The sequence below is a fragment of the Mytilus trossulus genome, chromosome 2 (genome assembly GCF_036588685.1).
Source record: "Mytilus trossulus isolate FHL-02 chromosome 2, PNRI_Mtr1.1.1.hap1, whole genome shotgun sequence".
NCBI classification, from domain to species: Eukaryota; Metazoa; Mollusca; class Bivalvia; order Mytilida; family Mytilidae; genus Mytilus; species Mytilus trossulus.
The window spans coordinates 14001272-14028014 of NC_086374.1; the positions used below are offsets into that span (position 1 = coordinate 14001272).

The 26743-nt window shown below is 30.9% G+C and overlaps 1 protein-coding gene across 3 annotated transcripts in view; it reads left to right on the forward strand.

Annotated features, from left to right (window-relative positions):
• Positions 1-26743, forward strand: part of LOC134706550 (secretin receptor-like) — a 58505-nt gene that overhangs the window by 12840 nt on the left and 18922 nt on the right. For 2 of the 3 annotated variants that reach the window (XM_063565578.1, XM_063565580.1), the window contains exons 3-5: positions 16183-16241; positions 24334-24433; positions 26542-26652. In XM_063565578.1, the coding sequence (XP_063421648.1) occupies positions 16188-16241; positions 24334-24433; positions 26542-26652 (265 nt within the window). In that variant the 5' untranslated portion in view covers positions 16183-16187. Of the gene's footprint in view, positions 1-7597; positions 7717-16182; positions 16242-24333; positions 24434-26541; positions 26653-26743 lie in introns of those variants that run through there. The other variant, XM_063565579.1, reaches the window with a different exon arrangement.

The window sequence follows — 26743 nt, forward strand, 5'->3', positions numbered from 1 at the left end:
CGTTAACAACTATAGGTCACCGTATCAACGAAACCCATATTGCTTGTTGGTTATAATCTAACAGTCTGATTTATATAAACATCAATGTACGAAATACTAATATGTTATAACAACAAACAATAACAACATTATTACAGGCTCCTGACTTCGGAAATGCACATACATAAAGGGGCGGGTTAGACAAGTTAGCGGGTTACCAACCCTCCCCTATTCGCGGAAAGTTGTGTTACAACACAACATTTCAACAAAGTATAAAAGCCAAATCCTACGGGATTGAAAGATATTTACTAGGTTGAACTTAATTAAAATTTAGGCTATTGAAGCCAATGAGACAATAGATAAGCATTCAGTCTGAACCATTCAACTTCTCGATATTAATAACAATCATTAAATAGAAATAGGAAGATGTGGTGTGAGTGCCAATGAGACAACTCTCCATCCAAGTAACAATGTAAAAAGTAAACCATTATAGGTTAAAGTACGGCCTTCAACACGGAGCCTTGGCTCACACCGAACAACAAGCTATAAAGGGCCCCAAAATTACTATTGTAAAACCATTCACACGGGAAAACCAACGGTCTAAACTATATAAACAAAACGAGAAACGAGAAACACGTATATATAACATAAACAAACGACAACTACTGTACATCAGATTCCTGACTTAGGACAGGTGCAAACATTTGCAGCGGGATTAAACGTTTTAATGGACCCAAACCTTCTCCCTTTTTCTGAAACAATAGCATAACATCACAACATAGAAAAACACACGATAAAATATCAATTAGCAGACTTAACTCAATCAAAAAACGTATGATTACACAATGAAATACTTATTTCGCTATACATATACTTAAATAAATAATTAAATTAGTACAGCGATCTATAGTTGCTTACATGCTAGTCATTTGAACTTTATTGGATAGCTATCTCATTGGCAATCATATCGCATATCCGTACCTATAAACCTCAATTTCAATTGATTCTTCTAACTGTAAGTGTTTTGTTTCAACACTTAATTTCAACAGTTTAATACCTGTATACATTTAACTTACTAGCATAACAATCTCTAAAATTCTATTTTCGTCAACTTTAGTGTGATGTAACTTAAATAAGCTCAATCAACGTGCACTATTGTAACTAATAATTCAAGTTAGTCTACTCTGTGCATCTATTAAAAGGACAATTTTAAACATCGCTTTAACAAAGATATAAACCTTGCGATACCCTCGTGGGTAGCCAAATATCGTTTAAATCCTTCTTGTATTCATTGCACTTTCCTATGCTTAAGTTAACCTTCAAAATTTCAAGTTTTTGGTTTCCTTTTACAAGTACAAACTCATGTTATCTACTCAGTAATCACGATCAAGAATACGAGCTGCTTATAATTTCTCAGAAAGGTTAATATCTTTATTATGGTGGGTTTCACTTAATGTAAGTTTTCCAATGTGTAATAATAATAATGACGGTACATTGTCTTGCATTTTTTAATATCGTCATTGTTATATTACGAAAAGTGCGATTATTCCTGTAGGAAAACACAATGTATTTGCAGATAATTGTAAAACAATACCAGATTTCTTGTTCAAGATATCGTCTAAATATCCTTTAAAAAAGCGAAAATAAAGCGCTGTAGCTCGTGCAATACCGTGAATACGACGTTTCGCCACTCTCGCTAGGTTGATTCAAAGTATAAAATTTAACTCTCGAGAGAGGAGAATTGTCGTATTTCAACCTTTGTAATATTTACCAGTTCATACTTTAAGATGAATTATTCAATGTCTATGCGATCCAACAAATCTATTGCAACCATTACACTTTTTTCTGTGTTTTCCTTTTACTCGGGTTTGAAGATCACTGTGTGATTCTATATTTTTCTGACTTCGACAGTAATCTCACATTTGAAATGAACTCTTGACCATCGAGATGCATCGACAGAAATTTTGTTTTTACCTAAGCTAAACTGCTATAAAAAAAATTGGTGGTTTGTTGACAAATACTATCGAAAGCTTATACAGTTTTTAATGAAATCTGCGAATTTATGTGGTCTGTTACAGTTTTGACCCTTTGATCTTTTCATGACTAGGCACTAGAAATGAGCAGACATTTCACTTATTTATTATTCATTAAAGTTTGTTTAAATTGGATTCTTTTTCATTCAAATGTAAGGGTAAAATGGAGGTCCCTAATAACCACTGTGTTATTGACTACCCTCCTGTACCTTTGAGTTATATTGCACATTAGGATCATGTTCGCTTTACATGTGGACAGCCGATACAGATTTAAAAAGAATATAAATTATTGAAATAAATAAAATTTTAATAAATATATATCATGAAGTTTATATTATAAACGACAATCCCATATACATGATATATAGAATCCATATAATATATGAAAGATAAACAATTTTAACAAGACTAAAGAACAAATCAATCATTGGCTAGTTTGCTTGAGTATCATATAATTAATAACTTTAAATACAACAAAGACCAACACTTTTCAGAGAAGAAAATTGAAAATAACTAAAGCCCTGTCTGATATTAATTTTACTTTACACATGAACATGTGGTAGTCGCTCTATACTTCTGATTAAATAAACTAAATTTTATTTAATTTTACACTTTAATGTTTAAGTTAGATTTACAAAATCGTACTATTTTAAGAAAGATAGCGATTTTTTTTATCAGGTGATATAATTCAACATGTCTACTTTACGTCCTTATTCAGTATGAAATTTATATTTGATCTTAATTTAGATCACAAGTACTATGTACACTGTGAAGTAGGACTGTAAACATTATAAAGCTTGTTTTAGTGCTTTATGACAAACTGAATTGATAAAAGAATGTAACGCATTGACTAAACATTTCATACTTCCTATTGATTCACATATCAACCCTGTTTGGGCTTTAAAGATAAATATAGTTACTTTTTGTCTAAAATAGATTTCAAATTCGGGTCGAGGAAATAATAACTTCCTGTTAAACATGTTTTTTTTGTTTTTTTTTTTGTTAGATAACAGAAATCATGTCAGTTTTAAAATTTAATCTATAAACTGAAAATAAATTGGCCTCAATGGAACATGAAAAACAAATGTCGATTACAAATATTGTTTTTCAAATATGAAAAACAAAATGAAATCAATTTCTTGCAACACGTCAAAATATCCTAGATTACAAACTTATTAAGTGAAAAACTCTAACTTGAGAAAGTTGTGAAGTAAATTATTACGTCAAGCGAACACTAAATAATGTTGAAAAAAGATTTCAAATATCTTACTAAAATTCTATCGCTAAACACAAATCATTATTTAAAACAGAAAATAAACAGCGACCCGTCGCAATAATTTCCATAAATAATGCACAATATAAATTCACAGATGGAAAAGGAACAGACAACACAACGGTAAAAACAAGTCGAGAAAACATGAAGATTGAGACTCAAAAATCTAGCATAGATGATGTCCTCTCACTAACACTCAGAAGAGACTATTTTGACCGCACCTATCCCATCAAAAAATAGATATAGGATACAACAGATATGGTAAAGACTGCTTCATATCTTTACTTACGTCTAGAAATTAATAAGTACAAAACTTAGTTTTCAGTTGTAAACTTAACGACAAAAAAATTTGTTTGCCTTTACATTATGCGAAATTTCTATTTCAATGTAACTAAACTCCATAAAAAGTATATCTCCTTAGTGATAAGATTATCAAGATCTGTATTTCCTATCATGATTTCTTTGACAGAGGATTGCTGCGTTCAAGGAAGCTTTTGAAAAATAGATGCTCCTAATCATGCCATCTTAGTTTGGTTGATCGTTATTAAATATCTTTCTCATCGGTGAATTGTCGAATTTATAACCCTGTCCTCTTTTTGTCGATTGTGACATCTTCGAATACGACTGACATCCTATTATTTGGTACCATTTGCTTACCATCAGCAACATGACAGCTACCATTAGTGGTACCTGTTTTAAATGGGTTCATGTTGCTATTGGTTTAGTTTACAGCACTAGTAAACCGATTTTTGAACTGAAACGGTTATTTGATCCGAAAAAACTCATAAAAGACTGATCAATTAGTCATTATAATTTGTTCCGTGTTTAAGTTGGTTTACCTATCCACTGCAGTAAATTCATCAGTTGTTAGACAATTTACTTGCTGTCAATTCAGATATGTTCAGATTTTCAGTAGCTTTTGTTTTACCTGTGCGAAACGACATTTTGAATTGATCGGGTAATGAACAGTTCTGGATTGACTGCAAGAACAACGTCTAAACATTTCTGAATTTACAACAATGAAACACCTGAAAAATAATGCTAGCAAGACTATGTGTAATTTGAAACATGAAAACCATTTCGTAAAGAACTTTGAAATTTGGCTAAGTTTGTGGTTACAATTTGGTTTCATAATTGTAGTGTTACGTTTACTCGTTAAATAGTATGACTCAGTATAGTTTCACGGCAGTATAACACTGTAACTTAATTATCTATCCCTCATTTTATTGATTTACATTGTGTCATAGATCAAATGTATTCGTTCAGTGTATGTCCACTTGTTTTAATATGTTTTTTGATTGAGTTAAGCCATTTCAATTTATATGTTATAGTCTTTCTACGTTGTGATGTTACACTATTGTTTCTGATAAGGGTGCAGGTTTGGTTCAATTAAAACGTTTAAACCCGCTGCAATTGTTTTTTGATTCAGTTTTTCGAACGCGATGTCATTTTTCTTTCTTCATAATTTTTTCTTTACTTCTTTACTTATTCATCAAATTGTTTCCATAAAACCCATCAATCATGAGAAAGTATAAAGTTTTAATCATATCGCTTTCTATCAATAATAAAGGAGAATTTATATAGACACATGTGCTCATACTTTTAGTTAATGTCATCCCCGTTGATTTCAATTTTGATTTATCGTCAACCATTTATATACTAAATTTTGTCCTTGTATCTACGATGAGTTTATTAACCTTCAGCTATTGTCCACGAGGAAAGTCTTTATTACGATAAATTCGCGCTTTTTAATTTTGGTTTGTGAACTTTGTTTGTTTTGTTTGGTATTATTACAAATTGTTCACTTCTCCTTTTTATTATGATGTTGATTCAATTTTGATAACCGAATATCAAAGAACATAAAACGCTAAGGACAAATATGTAAAATATTAATCTTGAACCATAATTATTGATAAAGCCAGTAAAAATGTCCAGATGATTGGGAAGATAATAAACTATCTTTCTATTATTTTTCTCAGGTAATAAATTAAAAGTTTAAAAGTTAGAAACCATTAATGACAATCTGATGTCCTTTATTTGTTTTGAATATAAAAACTTTCCCTGTTTTACAAATATTCGTACCATGCGTGAACTACTGATGTTACAAACGATCAGACGTAATATTTGTCTCCATGCATACCTGAAGAAAATAGTTTTAATCACACACGTATTTTTGCAATTGATATAATGGTATCTTTCAATTTGTCTTCTTTCGTTTAAGCTGTGGAAAAATACTGTCATGTAGGAAATATAACACAAAACTAAAGAGATTTTTTATACACGTCGTCTCGAAAAATCTTTTAGTTTAATCATGTAAACTTTCTTTTCCGTTTTTCAAACATGTGTTTAATATGTTGTATAAAACAATACTGTAAATAAAACCATCTTACATACTTTTATACTATTTTATTTTGTTAAGGCGGAGTATAAAATACATACGAGATAAGTTTGTTTGTATAGATTTCTTCCTTAAATTGATTATATAATAATGGAAGCTATACTCAAGTTATTGACACGGAAAGTTAAATACTTTTGTATAAATATATATATATATCTGTATCATGTAAGTACATAGTTTCGATCAGTTCTATTGATTTTAAAAATAACATGTAAATCTTTTTGAAAACCTGTCTATAGTTTTATTACACTAAGGTACGAAATGTCTACGATAGAATTGAAACTTTCTATAAATGACACATATTTTTTCCTTAAGCGCAAGACAAGACAGTGTACAGTACACACGAGAGTTTGATAAATGAAGATAATTTAATTTCCTCGATAAAGATAAAATTAAGAAAATACCACGACGTTTTGTGTTAAATTTTGAGAACTTGAGAACTTAATAGTAATTATTAATTCCAGGGAGTATGATCAATGCCAAAAGATTAATATTCACTGGTAGAATTTAAACACGTTAGACAAACTGTCAAGAATTTATGTCATCTTCAGGTTCGCTTTGACCTTGAACCTGACTTAACTTTAAAAGAAAAACATAGATTGTAAAAATATGTTTTATCTAGGATCGCTATGTTATAGGTAGTCATTACATACTCAATAGTTAAGGAAAGTGCCTATTCAAGTTAATAAATAAGACTAGATTTTATTCTATTTTAAAAGAGTAGGTTAAATAAGACCCCTTTTTGGCCTCAAAATATAGCAGTTTTACAAAAGTATGAAAATGTAATCTTTTAGCTATTTACTGGAAAGAAGAAGCTTCTGCTACATAAATATAGGCTGTTTTTGACAATACAATGCACATATATCGGGTACAAGCATCATAAAGTCATGTTGAATTACTTAAGTTTTCACAATTTGAGCATTTTACTTAAAGACTGTTTCCATCTAAATGAAAGTGGCCGCATTCTTGTTCATTCATAATATTGAAATGTAAGTTGTATTTGGTGATAATACATACAATATATAAAGGTTGAGGATGAACGGATGCGGCCACTTTCTTTTGTGACAAAAACACATTTGAAAAGTGAGGTTTTTGGGCATATTTGAAAGATTTTTCATATTTAATCTTAAAACGGATTGTTTTTAATGACCAACTCAGTTAAAATCTTTTACATTAACTAATTGAATCAATTTAAATAGACACTTAAGTGTTTAAAAAGTATCCAAAATCTTTCGTTCGATGAACCTGAAATTTGAGGATAAAATCGGCCCTTACCAGACCTACTCCTTTAAAAAGGTGCAATTGAATATTATAAAATTATTGTGAACAATTTAAGTACTTGATACAAAAAGTAACTTCTACAAAACAATGTTAAGTATATTTATAAGCATATATTTTTTGTTATACTGAATTACCTTTTACACTTATCACCTCGATTTGTCATTTATTTTGTAATAAAAAGGTACAGATAAATAATTATGAAACAACATTGAAATATTGGCTGTTCTATATAGATTTATGTATAGCTAAAGCTAAAACGTTTTTTTGTCAAATAAACAATTACATATGTTATATTACTAATTCGTTTGTGGCAAGTAAACTAGATACATTGATTACTGTGTCCATTTAAAGTAATACTGATATATAGTTTTGATTATTTTTAGTATTTCATATGTTCCATGAATTACTTATATTTATTTAATACTAGTCACACTACTTAATGCCACCCGTCTTATTTTAATATGAATTCCATTGTTTCATAGTTTTCAATATATACGTATATAACTTACAAAAGTTAAAGATAACGATATTAATATTCATTTCACACTAAGTTTCAATAGTAGAACTGAATCACAATGAGAACACCATTTAAATAAGTTGAATAGTCTATATTTTATATTCTAAGTGTGTGTAGTGCCGTAAAAATTCAACATGTGTATCAGTAGACTATTAGTGTCTTTTTATGAAGCAAGGCTTTTTGGAAATTTGGAAAAAAATGCACAATTTTAAACCAAACTGTCTGATATAACGAGGTTAGTTAATAACTATATGATAATATATTTAAAAAAGTGTACAACCCTTTCTGTGGAGATTTATTATACTTTGAAATACTACATAATATGGTCTTCCATAGGATGTAGGATCCTTCTAATTTTATAAATGTAAAGTAATGTGTTTGTTTATTTCATATTGGATAGAGGTATAAGGGTAGGGTTGAGATATCGCTAAACATGTTTAACTTTGCCGCAATTTTTGTGCCTGTCCCAAATCTGGAACCTCTGTCGTTAGTTTTCTGTTCTTTGGTCGGCTTGTTTTCTCTTTGACACATTCACAGTTTTCATTCTCAATTTTAAGTATACGTGCTTAATTAAAACATAGTTTTAAATTAGGATGTGATGTATATTTTGTTAATAATAAGAGATTTATAGGTGGAATAAAACGTCAAAATCTAATGTTTGTATCTCTGAGGTAATATGGTTAAATAAACCTTGACTATATATTTTACCATTCAATGTTTATACATAATTTACGTTCATGGACATCTCAAATGACACTAAAATATGTACAAAGAAAAAGAGTTGAAAAAAGTATTACTGTCAAAAGAAAAAGAAGAAAGGAACAAACAAAAGCCACTATCATTAGGAAAATTAAGATAAGAGAGAAAAAAACAAAAACGTCTCTTTAGGAGTGATTTTTTGTTTTGAATTTGCCCGTATGAAAATAGCATAGAAAAGTACATTATATGAAGTAAAACATTTTTGTTATAACATTGAAAATCATTAAAAAAATTAATCCATGACGAAAGTTGTGCAATTTGTTGCGAGTAATTAATTTTGATTAATTGTGACAAACCATTAATACATGTTATCAAATTGAAGTGAATTAATCACTTAATAAAAAAGAAACCCACGTAATATACCAGCATGACAGATTTGAAGGAAAAAACAAACCATCGTTCATTGTTTTCCTTTAAAAAATAACGTAAAGAAAAACGAGCACCACTCTCCTTGGGATTCTAAAAGAATGGCTTGTTTTACATCAATACGATTTTTGTTTAATAAAGTTGTAGATGGTATGAATGCGTATTGCTGATTGATAATGTCCAAACAGTGACCCATAGTTGTTTACTTCACGTGATTTAGTCTCTTAAAGAGATTTGTCTCATTAACACGTATATTACGTCTTCTTATTTTGTATGATATGAACTTGAATTGTATGGATTTCTGGGCTTAGAAAAGTTACATATTTTCCTTGATAACATAATAATGAAAATGAATAGAATTTGATGATTCTGTCTACTCTTATATCATGTTTCCCATGAAGGTATGAGTTATAATTTGATAATACAAACTCTGCTGCTCCTTTGATGAAGAATAAATAAGTTTTGAAGCCATACGTTGGTAAAAACTTTTCAAAATTAGAAAAAGCGATATGTTTCTGTCTTTGCACTTCAAAACTGTTTTATATATCTTAATGATTAGAAGACATGATAACAGTATTATACTAGGAATGTACATGCATTAGTTAATCAATTTGGTCCCCCTCTCTCTCCTTATCTTAGATATAGGAAGATGTGGTGTGAGTGCCAATGAGATAACTCTCCATCCAAATAATAATTAAAAAAAAGTGAACCATTATAGGCATATGTACGACCTTCAACACGGAGTCTTGTTCATTAATTGTTTATTAAATCATATATGTTAATTGTCGTGTTATACATTGGTTTTGGCAAATTACTTTTGAGAACGTTTTCAAGTTCAAAACACTGAAGAGTTTTTAAACCTGGCAGGATTTGACATAAATGACAGGTAAGGGGATTATTTTGTTTCAACATCCGTTTTATCTTGTTAACATGCAATTAGTTTTCGATATGTCGACAGGTTTTGCATTTGTAGGTCGCATTGCATAATATGCCAAGTCAATAAGTAACCTCTTATCAAATCTGAACTTTTTTAAATTATTAATTTTTTATTTTCTTTCAATTTGATTAAGATTAAAAGAAAATTTCTCAATTATACTCATCAAATTAAACAATTTAACGGGAAACGGGATGTATTTAACGCGGAAAGAGATGTAATTAACGTCTTGTATATTAAATTTATTGTCACTGAATGAGAGGACACAAACTTATCAATCAAGAATACCCTATAAAAAGTTTAAGTCGTAATTTCGAAAACTATACTGAAAAAGTCGATCAAATGTCTGTGTCAATTAATGACAACATTATCTGTTCTGAAATGTGACGCATTCTACATTTTTTCAAGAAAGTGACGTATTTTGGATTTCCAGTAGCTCAACAAATTGATGTACAAATTCAGAACAGGTTCTTGTACTTTTGAAGTATCAGAAAACAACTACGAATACAAGTAAATATTGTGTAAACGTCAATGGTAAAACATTATGACGTCCTTCACTCTTAATATCGATGTCCCAATCTAGTAGTTTCATACAAAAGCGTCATCAACATTACTGAGTGACCGTGCATTTTTGAGAAATTCCCAGAATCAATAAATACAGAATTTCAAACCAGACAAAAGTAGAAGAAACAGTTTAGTCCTATTAGGATATCAAGATATGAGGTAAAGAATTGATGTGTTTGTCATACAATACAGGCACAATCAATGAGTAAAAGAATACAACGAAAATTGTTATTTTATCAATTAATGTCTCATGCAAACAAAGAAAGACAGGACAGTTCTCCAATTGAACAAACTATTACAATCCTCGCTAACTAGATGTTTAACAACAGTGAAATAAATGTACCGAATTGGTCAAAACGTTTCCTCAATCTCTTGGCTTGCAAGAAATAGTTTCAATATACTGATGCGGCATCAAATCTAAATAAACATGAAAGCACTTTGTTTGTTAATATTGCACCAATCTTGATTAGACATTTAAAAATGTATTTAACCATACATACATAAACATCTTTATAATTATACTCAGAGTAACGTTGACACATTTTTTGGCATGCATTCGTTTATTATTCAGTAATATATATTTTGGATAGTTGTCGTGTGTTGACTTGGTTCATAATAGTTTCTCATTATCGTTTTTATATAGATTAGAGTTATACGATTGGCTTTCTCGTTTCAATGGTTTAACACGTGCCATTTTGAGGCCCTTTATAGCTTGCTGTTTGGTGTGAGCCGAAATTCCATTTTTGAAGAACGTACTTTGACTTATAATTGTTTACTTTAAAATTAACAAACTGTTACTTGCATGAGAGCTATAGAGTTGGCACTCATACCACATCTTCTTATATCTATTTGGAGTAAATGGATATTGTTTTCAACAACCATACTATCAAACACATGCAGCTGAATGAACCAAAAACATTTCTTACATTCAAAATAACATTCACATTGAATATTATTTACATTTATTATAATAAGACAAAGTTATCATGAGGCCACAGTTTAGACATTGTAAAGCCAAATTGATATTACCGACACAGATAAATCTGCTTCACATTTAGACTTTTTTCTCGAAATGACTACTGATGGTAGGTTAAATACCAAAATTTATGACAAACGCGTGAAATTTAATTTTCCTAAGGTCAACTTTCCATTTCTGTGTAGCAACATCCCAGCACCACCAGCATATGGAGTATATGTGTCTCAATTGATACGTTCCTTTAGAACTAGCTCAAAGAACGTTGTTTTTGTTGACCAAGGAATACTGCTCTCTCAAAGGTTGCTAAGACAGGGCTATGAATCAATCAAATTAAGGTCATCACTCATGACATTTTACGGTCGCCATCATGAGCTGATTGGCCTTATGACAAAAGTGTGTCAGAAATCATATCTGATATTCTTCTTCAGTCATAATAACCTTCCATCATTACCGGACTGAAAAAAGAAATAACACGACGGATGCAGTATACGTTGCACGATATGCTTACCTGGCCGGAGCACCTGACTTCACTCCTGATTTTTAGTTGAGTTCGTGTTATTTCTTATTTATCATTTATAACTGTTGATGAAAATGTCTTTTGGTTTTACGAGTCTTTGTTTACTCCTTGGTTTTGATTGTTATTGTCTTGGACCTTCTTCCAAAACTATGTAGTACACATTTCATTGCTAGTTTTAAAAAGTAAGTAAAAAGCTATCTGCCCATTGGTTTATCTGAGTAAAACTCACAATAGGCTTTGCTATAAATTCATGTAAATCCTCATTGAATAAGTTTAGTACAGAAATAATTGATATAAGAGTAGTGTCATTTATCCAATGAAATCAATGAGATAAAATAGACGATAACCAGTTTCTGATTGAAGACCAAATTGCAAGTGACAAACGTATTTGTGTAATGTTAACATCGTCAAGTAAAACGGTAACTTTGTAACATAGTATCATTCTGATCTTAATTTCAAGTTATCTCTCAGAATTACTACCAAAGCATGCCTATTCTTATTTCTAATGCAAGCCATGCGATGTTAGGTTACATTTAGTAACCAAGGGATCATAACGTGTCTTAAATCATGTTGAAAGCTAGACAAAAAATGTTCAAAGATACCTAAGGTGATAAGACTTGTCAATCACAAAGAGACCACTGCAATATAATTCGAAAAAGGCAAAACCAATAAATCAATAAATTGTTTCAAACACCAGTACAAGGAAAATCCCGGAAAATTCTTAATATTAGGACAATATGTCCTTGTTTTACTATTATTGATAACCATAAAATAACATCACTTTCCTGTTCGACATTATTAAATTCAACTTAAATTGAAAAGTTAAACAAGCTAAGAAAATTTAACAAAAACACGAATTTCACAAGTCCGTTTGCTGTAATTATTTAATGATAAAGATGTAAAAACAAGCCTCGTTAACATTCAGCTGAAATCCTTACATGGAATTAAATGTACCAAATACGACTCAATCTTGAAATAGCTAATATTTCTTACGAAATCAAACTTTTACTTCCGTTGCCACACTCGTCTTTTATAGCATTGATCTACGTTCTGTAAAATCGCAGTTTATAAGGTTTGAACATATAGATTTTTTTTTATCTAATTTGAACATGCATCATAATTAATTTGTATACTCTTCAACAGTAATATCAATGCTTATTTATATTCCTAACTGTGATCTGCATTTAGTAATTGACGTTTTCTTTTTGCATTCATCTTTTTTCACAGCTATTCGTTATATGTAATCATATATGTTGCAGTGCACGTATCAGCTCCGCCTATTTGTAAATACACCTATACTGGTGTTGCATTTTGCGTTTATTAGGGAGTCATACACATTTCCAAATTTATGGTTTGAATCAAAGTTTGTTTTAAGGCATTTTACTTCAGAATCTATAAAAAGATACAAAATAAGGAATGGTGGTATGATTGCACATAAGAAAACCATCCAACAGAGTCTATTTGAGGTAGTTGCAATCAGCTACTAGTCTTCATGTTCTGATTTTGATGTTATTGTTTGAAATTTCAGATGATGTTCAGTCATCCACAAACAAGTGTAGAATTGCAAGATTTCGTATCTTGCCTTCTTAACACTTTTTTGAGTAGCATTGCGTTAAAGGGAAAACGTTGAAAGCATGTAACTGTTACAGTGGATTTAAATGAAAAAGATTTTGTAAAATCAATGAATTCTGCAGATATCTTGCATAATGACTTAAATGATTATTGATTATTCAATCCTTAAAACTAACCAGTGATTTTACATATTTAAATTTTTTACAAAGAAGTTATGGGGTTATAAATAACACAAATATGCATGTTTTATTTGCAAAAAAAATCTTCTGTTTTGAGGTTCAGGGGACAATTTTCGTTCTCTGTCCAATTATCAAATCTAAAATGGACAGCTTTTCATGAGATAGCTGATGAGCCACATTAAAATTAATCATAAATTAAAAACCAACTTTTCAATGATAGTGATATATGCAAAGGTATACAATGAATTGTTTTGTATCCTCATAACATCGTCAAAAGCAAGAGATGACTTTGAAGTGACTGGTTCACTCTTTTAACACCTGCTAATGAACACTTTTTTGTCTCACCAACATTCGATAAAATCAGAAGTTATTTTTAAAATTGATGATGCAAAAAAGAAAACCAACACACAACTGATTGAGTCATTCGGTTCAGTTTGTGGAAATAAAAATTTGTGTTAGAGATTGTAGCTAAACACTTTGAGTTTATGTTTGTAAAGATGTTCAAATCACATTTTAAAGAATTCATTACACTATCTCATCATTAATGTATAATCCCTTGCATTATTTTAGTAATTATATGCATACTTCCTAAAAATTTTATTATCAAAATCAACGTTTTCTGTGATTAGACATAATCCCTTAAAATTGCAGCAATTTTGTATAATCCCGAATCATACAAAGGAACATATCCGATATCATTTGTGAAACGGTTATTCCATAACGCTCAACCAACTCGTGATGGCGTCCGTACAATTTACGAAGGGATGATTTCAACTTCACCATTTGGAACTCTTGGTTTAATAGCTTCCTTGTGAAAAACAACCCTCTATCAAGAAAATCATGATAGGAAATGCAAGCACGGGAATATCGTATCGATTATGAGATATATACCCCGTATAAAGATAAAATAAATTCGTTACACAGTATGATATTGACCTAATACGATAGATACGGATAAGTTAGCTATAAATAAAGCTAAAATTCCCTAACTGTCTTCTAATATAGAAATTTCTCACACCGTATTCATGATTATAGGTCACTAACAAGCACACTGTAACTATAACAATATTAGCAGGTTACGTAGTTTCATTTTGCTTTCGGTAGAAGCAAGCATTATCTGTGTCAAAATGCTATTATTAGCTACAAATGTGCTAGTGACCTACTACGATATATATAGATGTATATAGGAGGTTAGATAATATTTATTGCTGTTTAAATTTATGAGTATTGAAGATTTTGTTATCTATTTAACTGTTCATTTTAAGATATGCGCTTTTCTCTACTGGTTTAATAACTATTTATTACTAATATTATTGTGAGCAGTTTTATTGTATGTCTACAAAAGTAACATATTGGGAATTAGATATAAAATTCTTGTTTTACCCTGCCACATACTTATATGAATGTCCAAAGTTTGGTACTTCGTCCGTTGTTGTCTCATGTAATCTCTTGATGTGCTGATAGAACTTGGTGTGGATGGTGTATCTTTGTCAGTTTCTGTTCATCAATTTATGTTAACAAGACTCCATGCGTTAGTAACAGCTCAGGATATTATAAAGACGTCACTCTGTCTATAATAGTTTAAAAGTTTATGTTCGCCCCTAAATGTCTTTTTTTTTATTTGTATCTCATTGACGTCTACACAAATCTCAATTTATTCATTCTAATAACATCTATAAAAGATTACAGGATGAAACAAATTATATTATAAACTATCAGGTATAACATCAAAGTCAATCATAACAGTTTGTGCGCTCGATACATAAACATGTATTTAATTTGACCCAAACGGCTAAGTGCCAATGTTTGGAAAGTACATTTGGTACTATGCAACCAAACAGATCCTACAGTGTATGGCAATTTATCGTGTATATTCAACTGAGGATAGCTTAGTTGCAACTTTAATTTTTGTAAAAATTTAACTTGTTTTTAATGCCCCTATATATCGTCTCCTTCTTAGAATACATCTCTGCTGTTGTTGAGCTTATTTTATGGGACTAAAGTCTCGTGGACATTTGAAGCAGGTTCAATCCACTATTTTTTACATAAAAAAATGTCTGTACCAACTTAGGAATATGACAGTTGTTATCCATTCGTTTCATGTGAGAAAAATCCGAGGTTAACACATCAAATATAAGAGGAAAACAACAAAACAACAGAAACTTAGAAGGGGAGCTCACATAACAACTTCAATTTTAAATTGCAAGTATTGATACAAATTCGAAAGGTAGCATACAGGTATGGTCTTTTCTATCATTGGCATTCAGCAGACAAAAGGTGTCCAAGAAACTCAATATCGGTGTTTACAATCATTCACAATATGATAATTTGTTTGACAAATAGTTATCAATGGTACAAGGCTTTTAAATTAAAAATGTTGTCTCAAACAACCGAAGTACTTTAAAATTTGTATTTAAAAGTTTTTGATTAAAATATAAATAAAAGATATCATACAAGTTTTCAGACATATATATATTATTCACTTATATCTTTTGTCTGAAGCTTAATCATTATTCACTTGCATGTTCAAGTAGATTGTTCAGTACATTAAGTTGTTCAGAAACTGTTCAATCGAACGTTAATGCTGATTGGCAGTAAAATCGTCAGTGCCGTTAATAGATGCACTTTTTTGTACTAAATGTATATCAATGATGGTAAAATTACTTTTAGCGTTTTCGTTATTTTTCTTGTCGTATGATTAAGTTCGAATTTTGTCATCTGGCAAATTAAAAAAAAAGATCCTTTTATTAGTTTTTGAAAAGAGTTTGTGCAAACACTATATAGTGTTTTGATTGAAATGTTGCAATGATATTAAACAAACATATTTATTTCAGGTGCAATGAGTCTACATTTATCATGTTTTGTACTACTGATGTCGACAGAAACAATGGGGGTAAGCTATAGATTTCGTTTTTATGGAATATTAATATCAAACTGTTCATTCAGTCAATAGACATACATATACTTGTAGAAGTGGATTCGTTGTTGGATAAAATCACACTAGTAAATAATTAATATCGTATAGTAAAAATGAAAAACATATTTTTGCAGAATCGATAAAAAATGTCAAGAGAAAGATAACTCATCACTGACCAGAAAAATGCCAAGAATGGTCTCAAAATTAACCAAGATGTACACGATAAATACGGGATGGGTCATGATGGGGGAAACTGATTGGAATATCCACGTTTTGTGCATATTTATATAGATACAAAGAAAAAAAGGAGCATGTCACAAATACAGTGGTAATACCATTATTGATTTTCCCTATTAGTCTTTGATAAATTTGCACTTTTCATTCAAAAATATTTGCAGAATTTATCTTTGTTACTTATAAAGAAATACTTGGCATGCGTAAAGTTTTATGCTGTGAAATACTATAGACAAAATTGTGCATAACGTTTCATTGCACAAAAGAAAATTAATATCATTGGAAGATAACCAGTCAAATGTTCACCTGTTTTTCACCTGCGTACCAGGTGTAGTAAGCATGTAATCTCAATTTTCCAATATATAGAAACACCTAAAAAACAAATGGTGCTAAAAAAACCAAGGTATATGTTGATGACACAGAATTTTGTTTACTGCAATGAAACGTAGGACACATTACCTATAACTGTCAAATTCCTAAACAATGTTTGTTTCGACCCTTTTTTGTATACAACCGGATGTGACATACTATGATTTGGTGGTATATCACCTTCAACAAACTAAATTGCTATCACTAAAAATGCAATAAAACATAAAATCACAAAAATAAAACTGAACTCCAAAAGTAAAATCAAAATATCATATTCCTGACTTGGTACAGGCATTTTCTCCATGTATTAATGGGCTGTCAAAAATATCCCATCTCATTGTCCAATTCTAGCATATTTTGTCAACATTTTGTTTTCATTTTATGTCTCTAAATTCCTATTTCTAACATCGGCAGAATCTAAGTCTTCTGCTAGAGGGTCAAAAATCAACAACCCATCAATCGTTCAATCAGTGTATTGTTATTTGGAAAAAACTATTTGGAATTCTGGTGCTCAATGCTCAACTTCGTACTTATTTTGGCATTTTTAACTTTTTTGGATTCGAGCTTCACTGATGAGTCTTTTGTAGACGAAACGCGCGTCCGGCGTATAGGTGTAATACTACCAAATCATGGTATGTCACATCCGGTTGTATACGAAAGTAGGTCGAAAAAAATATTCCCTTGAATTTGACCGTTGTAGGTAATTAATCCTACATTTTATTGCAGTAAAACTATTTCTGTGTCATAAACATATATCTTGGGTATTTCAAAACACCATTATTTTTTATTAGTGATTTCTATAGAAAATGTTGTAATCTTGAGGTTACATGGTGACTAAACCTTGTGCACAGATAGAATAAGGGGAGAAATTTGATTGGTTATCTTCCAATGATGGTTATTTTCTTATATGCAGTGAAATGTTATGTGAAACTTTTTCTATAGAACTGGACAGGATAAAACTTTACTCATGCCAATTATTTCTTTATTTGGAACAAAGATAAATTCTGCACAATTTTTTGAAAAGTGCAAATTTAACAAAGACTAATAGGGGAAATCAATGGTGGTATTTCATCTATATACTAAATTAAGTCCTGGTATCTATGATGATTTTATCTCATATAAACAGAACTTAAATATTAAAATTCAATATTACAATTTGAAAACAAATTGAATAATCCCGCATCTTAATTGTATTTGAATCGAAACTTTTCTGCAGATTTGGTTTCATTTCTTAAATCCTGGAGCTCGCATACTTTTGTACCCAATCACTGTCATACCGTTTTTGTTTTTAAAACAATTTCATAGCAGGTAGATTTCAATTAAATATGTGAAAGTATATCATTGGACCCGCAAATTTCAAAGATGAAGAATGGATTGCATCTATATCAACAAACATTTGCATCACAGGAAAATTATTAGTGGTTAAATTGCATCTACTCTCGAAATAAAAAGAAAAAAGAAAGAATGAACTGAACGTTTTCTGTTGAATTTTCAAGGACATCGCGTGTTTCGTCAGATACTCAGATACTGTTGCCAATACGAAATTCAACATGTAAATTTTCGACAAAAGATTCCATTTTATTTGTGGTACAAACCTTATTTATATGTAAATCTGTGAAACACCTTTTTATAGTAGCAATCATAATTATATAATAATTTTCCTATACTTTAGCATGGGCCTCATTCATCTTAATTTTTTTCTTACCAATATGGAAACCGAATTAAATAATTTTAACTTGACGTTAGCGGAATTGGTTTTTATAAGAGTTCTATTCTAATTTGCTAATCCCGGTTTTATATTGTTATGCAATTTGTTTACTGTATAAATCCTTGTACATAACGAATTCATAAATAAAAGTACGGTTTCCATCATATATCGGCTTCCGTAAATTACATTGTGCACATAAACTCGTTTTCATTTCGATTCAATTAGTTAATTGAAGTTCAATGAAACATAATTAAATTACAAGAGTAAACTAATTAAGCTCTGAGACAAAATGCAAAAATTGAAAATATGGATGGTTGGAAGTTAAATTATTCAAATGAATTTAAATATTGATATGTTCGTTCTATTTACACAATTTTTAACACGATTTGACGACCTGGGTGATCTTCGAGTATATGCATGTCGTTTGTAGCCCAAACAATGAAACATAATTAAATTACAAGAGTAAACTAATTAAGCTCTGAGACAAAATGCAAAAATTGAAAATATGGATGGTTGGAAGTTAAATTATTCAAATGAATTTAAATATTGATATGTTCGTTCTATTTACACAATTTTTAACACGATTTGACGACCTGGGTGATCTTCGAGTATATGCATGTCGTTTGTAGCCCAAACTTAAATGTAGGAACATAATATTTCAAACACCCACTCCCTCCCCAGAAAACCCACAACTTTTACCATTGTTATCTGTATAATAACGCCTTTTGAAAATGATGGTGTACGTTATTATTGGTTCAACGCCATCCCTGTATTAACCTATGTTGAGTTTATTGATATTACTTTTTTTTCTAAACTTTTGGAAGATAATACTTTCAACAATACAAGTTCCCCAGATATATGTATATTACATATCAAGTTCTTACTGTAATGTTACATAATCTCCTAATCACAGTATCCTGTGCCAATTTACAACTGATCAATGGTTGAATTCTGCAATTTTTCTCAACTTTTTTGTATGACGTGCTTGAGTGTAAAATATTTTCTCCGGTTGTTGTTCTTTTGCTTTCTTTGTTATTATATTCATTGCCATTTATGTTGACATATCATGGTGTCCATGGAACATTAACGTTTAGTCCTTTTTCCCTAAGATGTTATATATTTTTGATAATTTCTCTTACAATAGCAATGTCTTCAACACAGCGAGTCAAGTGTACTTTGTTTAATTGCCATACTTTTTTTTTTTGGTTTTGTTGATGTTTTCTCTTGTTTTTGATGCAATAAACTACATTAGCGTTTTCTTTTCTTGTTTTTTTTTTTAAAACTCGCGAATATAAAAAAATATTTTGACTCTTACATCATGGATTTGATTTGAATAAACAATAACAACATCATAACTATTTACACTATAATATTGAGAATGGAAATTGGGAATGTATCAAAGAGACAACAACCCGACAATATCAATAGAAAAAAACAACAGCAGTAGCTCACTAACAGGTCTTCAATGTAACGAGAAATTCCCGCACCCGGCGGCGTCCTTCAGCTGGCCCATAGGGGGTCAGTAGTTAACCGTATTACGAATTTATCGCACGCTTGACTTTTTCTTCTGCGTTTTATTGTAAAATAAACAACGAAACACAACAACATTAATAGATGACGTCACCATTACCGCGTCACGAACCCCCTATGAAACTTATTAACCCCCTACGGTCTCATAGGGGGTCACAAAGTGACGGCGTTAAACCAATCACAACGTGATAATTTACCCGCTGTGCGATAATAACACACTATGTACACTTTGTCGATGTGCCGTACTAATGACGTGTACATTTAAGAAGATGTGATCCTTTCTGTTTATTGAATAAGCTGTAAAGTATTCACTTGTAAATTATTATCAGATTTTTTTCATACTTTCTTGATATTGCTGGATGTATGTTACCTACGTTTACGCTGACGGAATGTCAATGTTTTGCCTGGTGAATTGATCTTTGTTTGTATGCTACAGATTTTTCACCAAACACTTATCAGTTTATCGTCCATTTCTATATCTAGAGGAGTTATTTGTCGCGTATGACGATAGCCGTGTGTTTCTTTTTAAAGTTTCTAGAATTGTGATGCCTTTTCTCTTATTCCATGTCTAAATTGATAGGAAAGGGCAGTCACTACATTTGATTGTATCTGAAAAGCTCACTAGAGCTTGTGTTATTTAGTTCATTGAATATCAACTCTAAATAAAACTTTGATTAAAAGTTGTCTCCCTTATATATTGCTATTAGCAACTCTTTTGTTTTTGTCTCTTTTGACTTATTAACTTTGTGTAACATCTAAAAGAGTGTAATTCATGTATGGTTCAAGTCACTCGTTCCTGATAGTAAATGAAAAAAAAATCACGTGCTGTTCTTCTGCGTTCTCAATACGATTTTCTAGTAAATCCTACACTGTGATTGTTATTGTACCACAGGAAGATCAATATTCGCTTGGAAAGTTATGCTGTTTACCAACATCTCTCAAGCAGAAACGTTTGCTGTCTGTTATCAATATAGGTATTTTATACCAGATACCAGGGGGTATTGTGTGGCTGCTCTTCAATGTACCTTTTGTATCTTCATAACTTATTCCTGCTCATCTGATTGTTAAGGTTTTGTCTTTTCGTTTACATAGTAACTACAGCAAATTGAACTAAATGTATTCCCGGTTTGTATTTGGTTGGAGAGTTCATCAACGGGGCAATACTGTTGCATTCATCCGGAAAACTACCAACATAGGACCGGTTTTAATTCGATTTGAGAAAGTATCAAGTATTGGTGATGTTGATGGTTTTTTCCCTTGTGTTTATCGTATAATTTTAGGTAAATAGAACTTATTGACTTTCGCCAAAGTTTTCACACGAATGTTTGTAGCTTCCAAAAGGGCGACAATTCATTCCCCGTGCATGCGTAGAAAATGCTGTGAATGTGTTTAATATTCAGTGACCTCTCATGTCTAAATTGATTAATGTAGCTTTTTTTGCATTGTTTTTTTTTCCTTTACTGACTTTTTACCTAAGCAATTCGAATGTTTGCAACAAAACGACCACTTCGTTTGCCTATCTGTCTACAATTATGAAAACATTTGTATTCAGTTATGTTTTGTGAACGCGGAAAAATCTCCAAGTATTAAGTTGCAATTTTTTTTTAAAGTATTCTTATATTGGGATTATATGTCGTTTGCATCAACGAATGATCTTATTCAATGTTTAGTGCAATTGAACTAAACAGATACAGATTACCAATACAGTACTTTCAAACAGTTTCAAATATTAAAAAACCCATAATGACATAACAAAACCAAGACAACTATCGAATGATCAGAACTGATTCACAAATGGCCCCCAAAATAATCATGACAACGACAACAATTCAATTACCGACATTCAAAGTAAATCGGATGAAATTTATGAGTTATAGTATCAAGTGCTTCAAAAATACTATCGCAGTCATTAAACTCAATAATGATAAACATTAAGAAAGAATCCAACTGTAAATTGAATCTGCATATATAATGCACCACTACTATTTCTAACCATGAATCTTTTTGAATATTCTGTTTTTCGATTTTATATTATATTTTTGACACAAACATACTTTTAAAATTTAGTGAAACAAAACATGCACTTTATGCCGCAATGACTGATTACAAACTACTTCCTTTACGCCGACTAGCTTTTATTTTCTAATTGAATTGGTTTTGAAATCTGCATTTTAAATCCATTACGTTGTTGAGTATATATTATGGTGTAATCTTTAAAATTCATTAGTTTAAATATTAAAGACCATGCTGCAGCTGCGATAAAACTACGCTCTTAGGGCAAAATTTCTATGCAGTGCGTTATATTTCCAAAGAATATACTCATATAAAAGTGCATGATTGTTTTTAATACTGTTACAAATAACGTACACAGAATGTACTTTCTTTACCATTGAAAATGTTTCATTTTAATGATTTATAATGTTTTTTATAATTACTTCAATTTATAACTGTAATAGAAATAGAGGGAAATTGTTTTGCCTTACATTTTTAGATATTTAAATCTGCTGTAGCATAAAAAGTGAAATCACAAAAATTCCGAACTCCCAGGAAAATTCAAAACAGAAAGCCTCTAGTTAAATGGAAAAATCAAAATCTCAAGCACATCAACAGAATGGATAACAACTGTCATATTTCTGACTTGGCATAGGCATTTTCTTAGGTATAAAATAGTAGATTGAACCTTGGTTTTAAAGCTAGCTAAACCTCTCACTTGTATGAAAGTTGCATCCAATTACATTACATTGACAACGATGCGTGAACTAAACAAAGAGATATGGTATAGGTTAAAATTTCAATAATAGCAGTCAACATTGTGCAAAAATCCTAATTATTAAAAGCAAACATACAATCATGTCTGTATCAAAGAAGCACAAAATAGCATACAGATCAAGGATATGTGTGAAAATTAACAAGCATACAAGCATACAAATATTTACCACAGTACAATAACACAATGACGGGTTGTTAAAGTACAGAGCTATGTCATATATGTAACAAAGAAACATAAAAAGACACAAAGACAAAGCACATAGCAAAAATGAAATACGAGCAACATACAAGTTTTCGAAGTTACACCAAAAGGCATATGGACAGAGCTTTTTCTTATTTTCTGTTCTCTCTAAATTCTGTCTGTACTAGTCACCAATACTTGTAATGTTTGTCTATCTGATGAGTTAAGCATTTTTCAACTGATTTGTATAGTTCGTTCTTATGCTGTACTGTCCCTGGTAAGGGGGAGGGTTGGGATCCCGCTAACATGTTTAACCCCGCCACATTATTTATGTTTGTGCCTGTCCCAAGTCAAGAGCCTGTAATTCAGTGGTTGTCGTTTGTTTATGTGTTACATATTTGTTTTTCGTTCATTTTTTTACATTTATAAGGCCGTTAGTTTTCTCGTTTGAATTGTTTTACATTGTTTTATCGGGCCTTTTATAGTTGACCATTCGGTGTGGGCTTTTCTCATTGTTGAAGGCCGTACGGTGACCTATAGTTGTTAATGTTTGTGTCATTTTGGTCTTTTGTGGATAGTTGTCTCATTGGCAATCATACCACATCTTCTTTTTTATATTAACAATTGGAGTGTGTATGATATCCTCCCATTTTCTTAGTTCGTTTTCCAAACATCCAGACTTATGTTTCAACTCAGCATGGATGTTTAACAAAACAGAAAATCAAGAACGAATTCTTAACAAATGAATTATCTATTTGCACAGTATGTTTTGACAAGCACCGGAAACTGGAGCTGTAGAACAATATTTGTACCAAATACGATTACCTTCTTCCCGACACAACAATTTTGTTATTGATTATTATCGGCCATCCTGATCTTGGACTCTAAGATCCCAAAGTTTGGGATAACTAAAGTTAATCATCTGCATGATGCATTGTGCAACATCAAAATGTAAAAATGTAAAACGACTGTTAAACGAATATGAACTAAATCACCAAAACTTTTTAGAATCGTTACGGTAAAATTGGCAAAGGAACTACCATAAAAAAAAGTATTTGTATGTGTGCTTAGTTAACTGATAAGGGATAAGATGACTGCATTTTGTCATATAGTAAGATAAATTGAATAATCATTTGCATGATAGGTTTGTTTTCATACTCACGAGTACACATACATATGTATATTTTTATAACTATATTGTTCATTTTTCAACTGCATTGGATTATTTGAAATATTGAAAAGAATATTTAAATCAGTAAAATATTTTTTATTTATAGGTTATTGTGGACATATCATTGAATGAACAAAACCAAGGCATTGCTGAAGCAAGTCAGATTTGTCAAGGGCTAGTAGAAAATGAAGGAAATCAGAAAAATGGTAAATTTAAAGTTTAAAATAAGAGCTTATATGTTAAAACGTTTCAATTGATCTTTAATCAGTTTATCACACAGTTCGTTACAGAATCAAGCTCAACAAGTAAAAATGTCAAAAACTCGTATGCGTGATACATGACATAAATAGTCTATGGCATATTAAGAAAGATGTATCTATATAGGTTTTCATATTTCTTTTAGAGTAGTCAACCTACTCATAAGATATCAATTTTATACTTGTACATTTATACCAGAAGAAAAAAGTCAACAATTGAATTTTGTGTCATCTAAACAACCTTAAATTTGAGTGTTAAATTAAGTAGCATACGGATTTGTCACGGCTGTACAGAAAAAAACAAAACACGAAATGGAATACATCCGGGTTTTTTTTTCTACTCAATGTTTAATATCACGGTAACGAACTTAGTTATATTATCTTTTTCGATGACATTTGCTAATGGTTCTATAGTCGTGGCAAATTGGAAATATTCGAGTGTGAATTAGAAATAACAGGACGACTCTCGGGTACAATAAGTCGTCATTACTATTATGATGATTTCTCATACATATATTTAATTCATCAGAGAAAGTTACAGTTAAAGATATTTGTGACTGGAATTCTAAATAACATGATATTTTGCTTATGACGTTTTTCAAGAAATTTATTTGTAAAAATATGGGGAATATGTCAAAGAGACATCAACCCGACCAAAAGCAAAACACAGTCGAAAGCCACAAATGGAACTTCCACACAGCGAGAAATCCAGCAGCCGGAGGCGGGCTTCATCTGGCCCTTAAACAACAAAGTTCACCAGTGTAGCATACATGGACGTCACACGGAACTCCAAAAAGAAATGAAGATAAAAAGGAACACGACTTACAAAGATTATGGGATCATGATTAGTTACAGGTGCAAACATGTGGCGGGTTAAATATGTTTTGTGAAATCTCAACCCTCCACATTTAACTCTTACCAATTCATACTAAACTAACACACATCAATACAGTAAATAGTTATCAAAGGTATCATTTTCTTAAAATTTGATACGCAAAACGTGCGTATTGTCTACAAAACACTCATCAGTGACGCTCAGATCAAAATAGTTAGAAAGCCAAACAAGTATTAAGTTGAAGAGCAATGAGGACCAAATATTCCAAAAGGTTGTTCCAAATACGGCTAAAGTTATTTGAATAAAACTCAGTCAAAAGTCCAAGCATGATGTCACACTAGGTAGCAGCAAAAATCTAAGAAAAATGACAATGATGCATATATCAACAATGGACTTCTAGCAGTTATTGAAATGACAGCTCCAGACCCTAATTAAACTAATTTGAAAGAGTATGTCTTTTGTATGCATTTCTGTTGTCTGTTTGTCCTATGGTTAACAAATCGTAACTCTAGAATGAGTCGATCTCGAAAATTGGTATAAACATTGAATCTGTTCTCGTGTTTTGTATTCAGTCATGGCGGTCATGATGATTCATAAGAAATATGTAGTTTTCAAACTCAAATCTAGCTTACAAACTTAAATCTTGCTACATGTTGATGCTAAGGTATCCAAATCTTAAGATGAACATAATGAATCCTATAAAAGGAAAAATTTAACAAAGATACAAATGATCAGAAAATCAAAATCTACCAGCAAAATGTATACACAAAACTTCTCAAGTTGTTTTCTAATCTAGTAATTACTTGTTTAGTCCTGATTTCTGTAAAAAGGTTTGTCCAGATTTCATGATAAAGGAATGAGCAGCAGAAAAATCAAAACACTGGTTTTTGATTTCACTTGAACAAATTTGAAATGAAAATTTGCTACAAAAAAGATGGTTATTTATACCAATATAAATATCAACACTGGTTCCATAGGAGTAGTTCAGGTTCCAATACGTTTGCAGTTTATAGTGTTTTCCGTTATTGATTTATCATATTATTCATTAGCATTATTTCATTATACACCAGCATGCTTACTTTGTAAATCGTGGAGATGACGTTCAACTTGAATAATTGGCAAAAAAATATGCGATAAAATTAGGCTAAATGTGAAGAATGTCTTGTATAAATGAGAACCACTATGAGTAGAACTATTGCTATATTATTTTATTTGTTTTCAGATAGTTTATGTGGAAGAGTATGGGATACAATAGCATGTTGGCCTCCTACACCATCTGGAGGCATGGTAACAATACCCTGTCCAAATTACCTCAATGGCTTTAATACACAAAGTAAGAATTTAAGCATGTATACAGGTTTATTAACAACAGCATACTTATTACACTTATATATCATATACAAACTTTTACATTGTTAATTTTT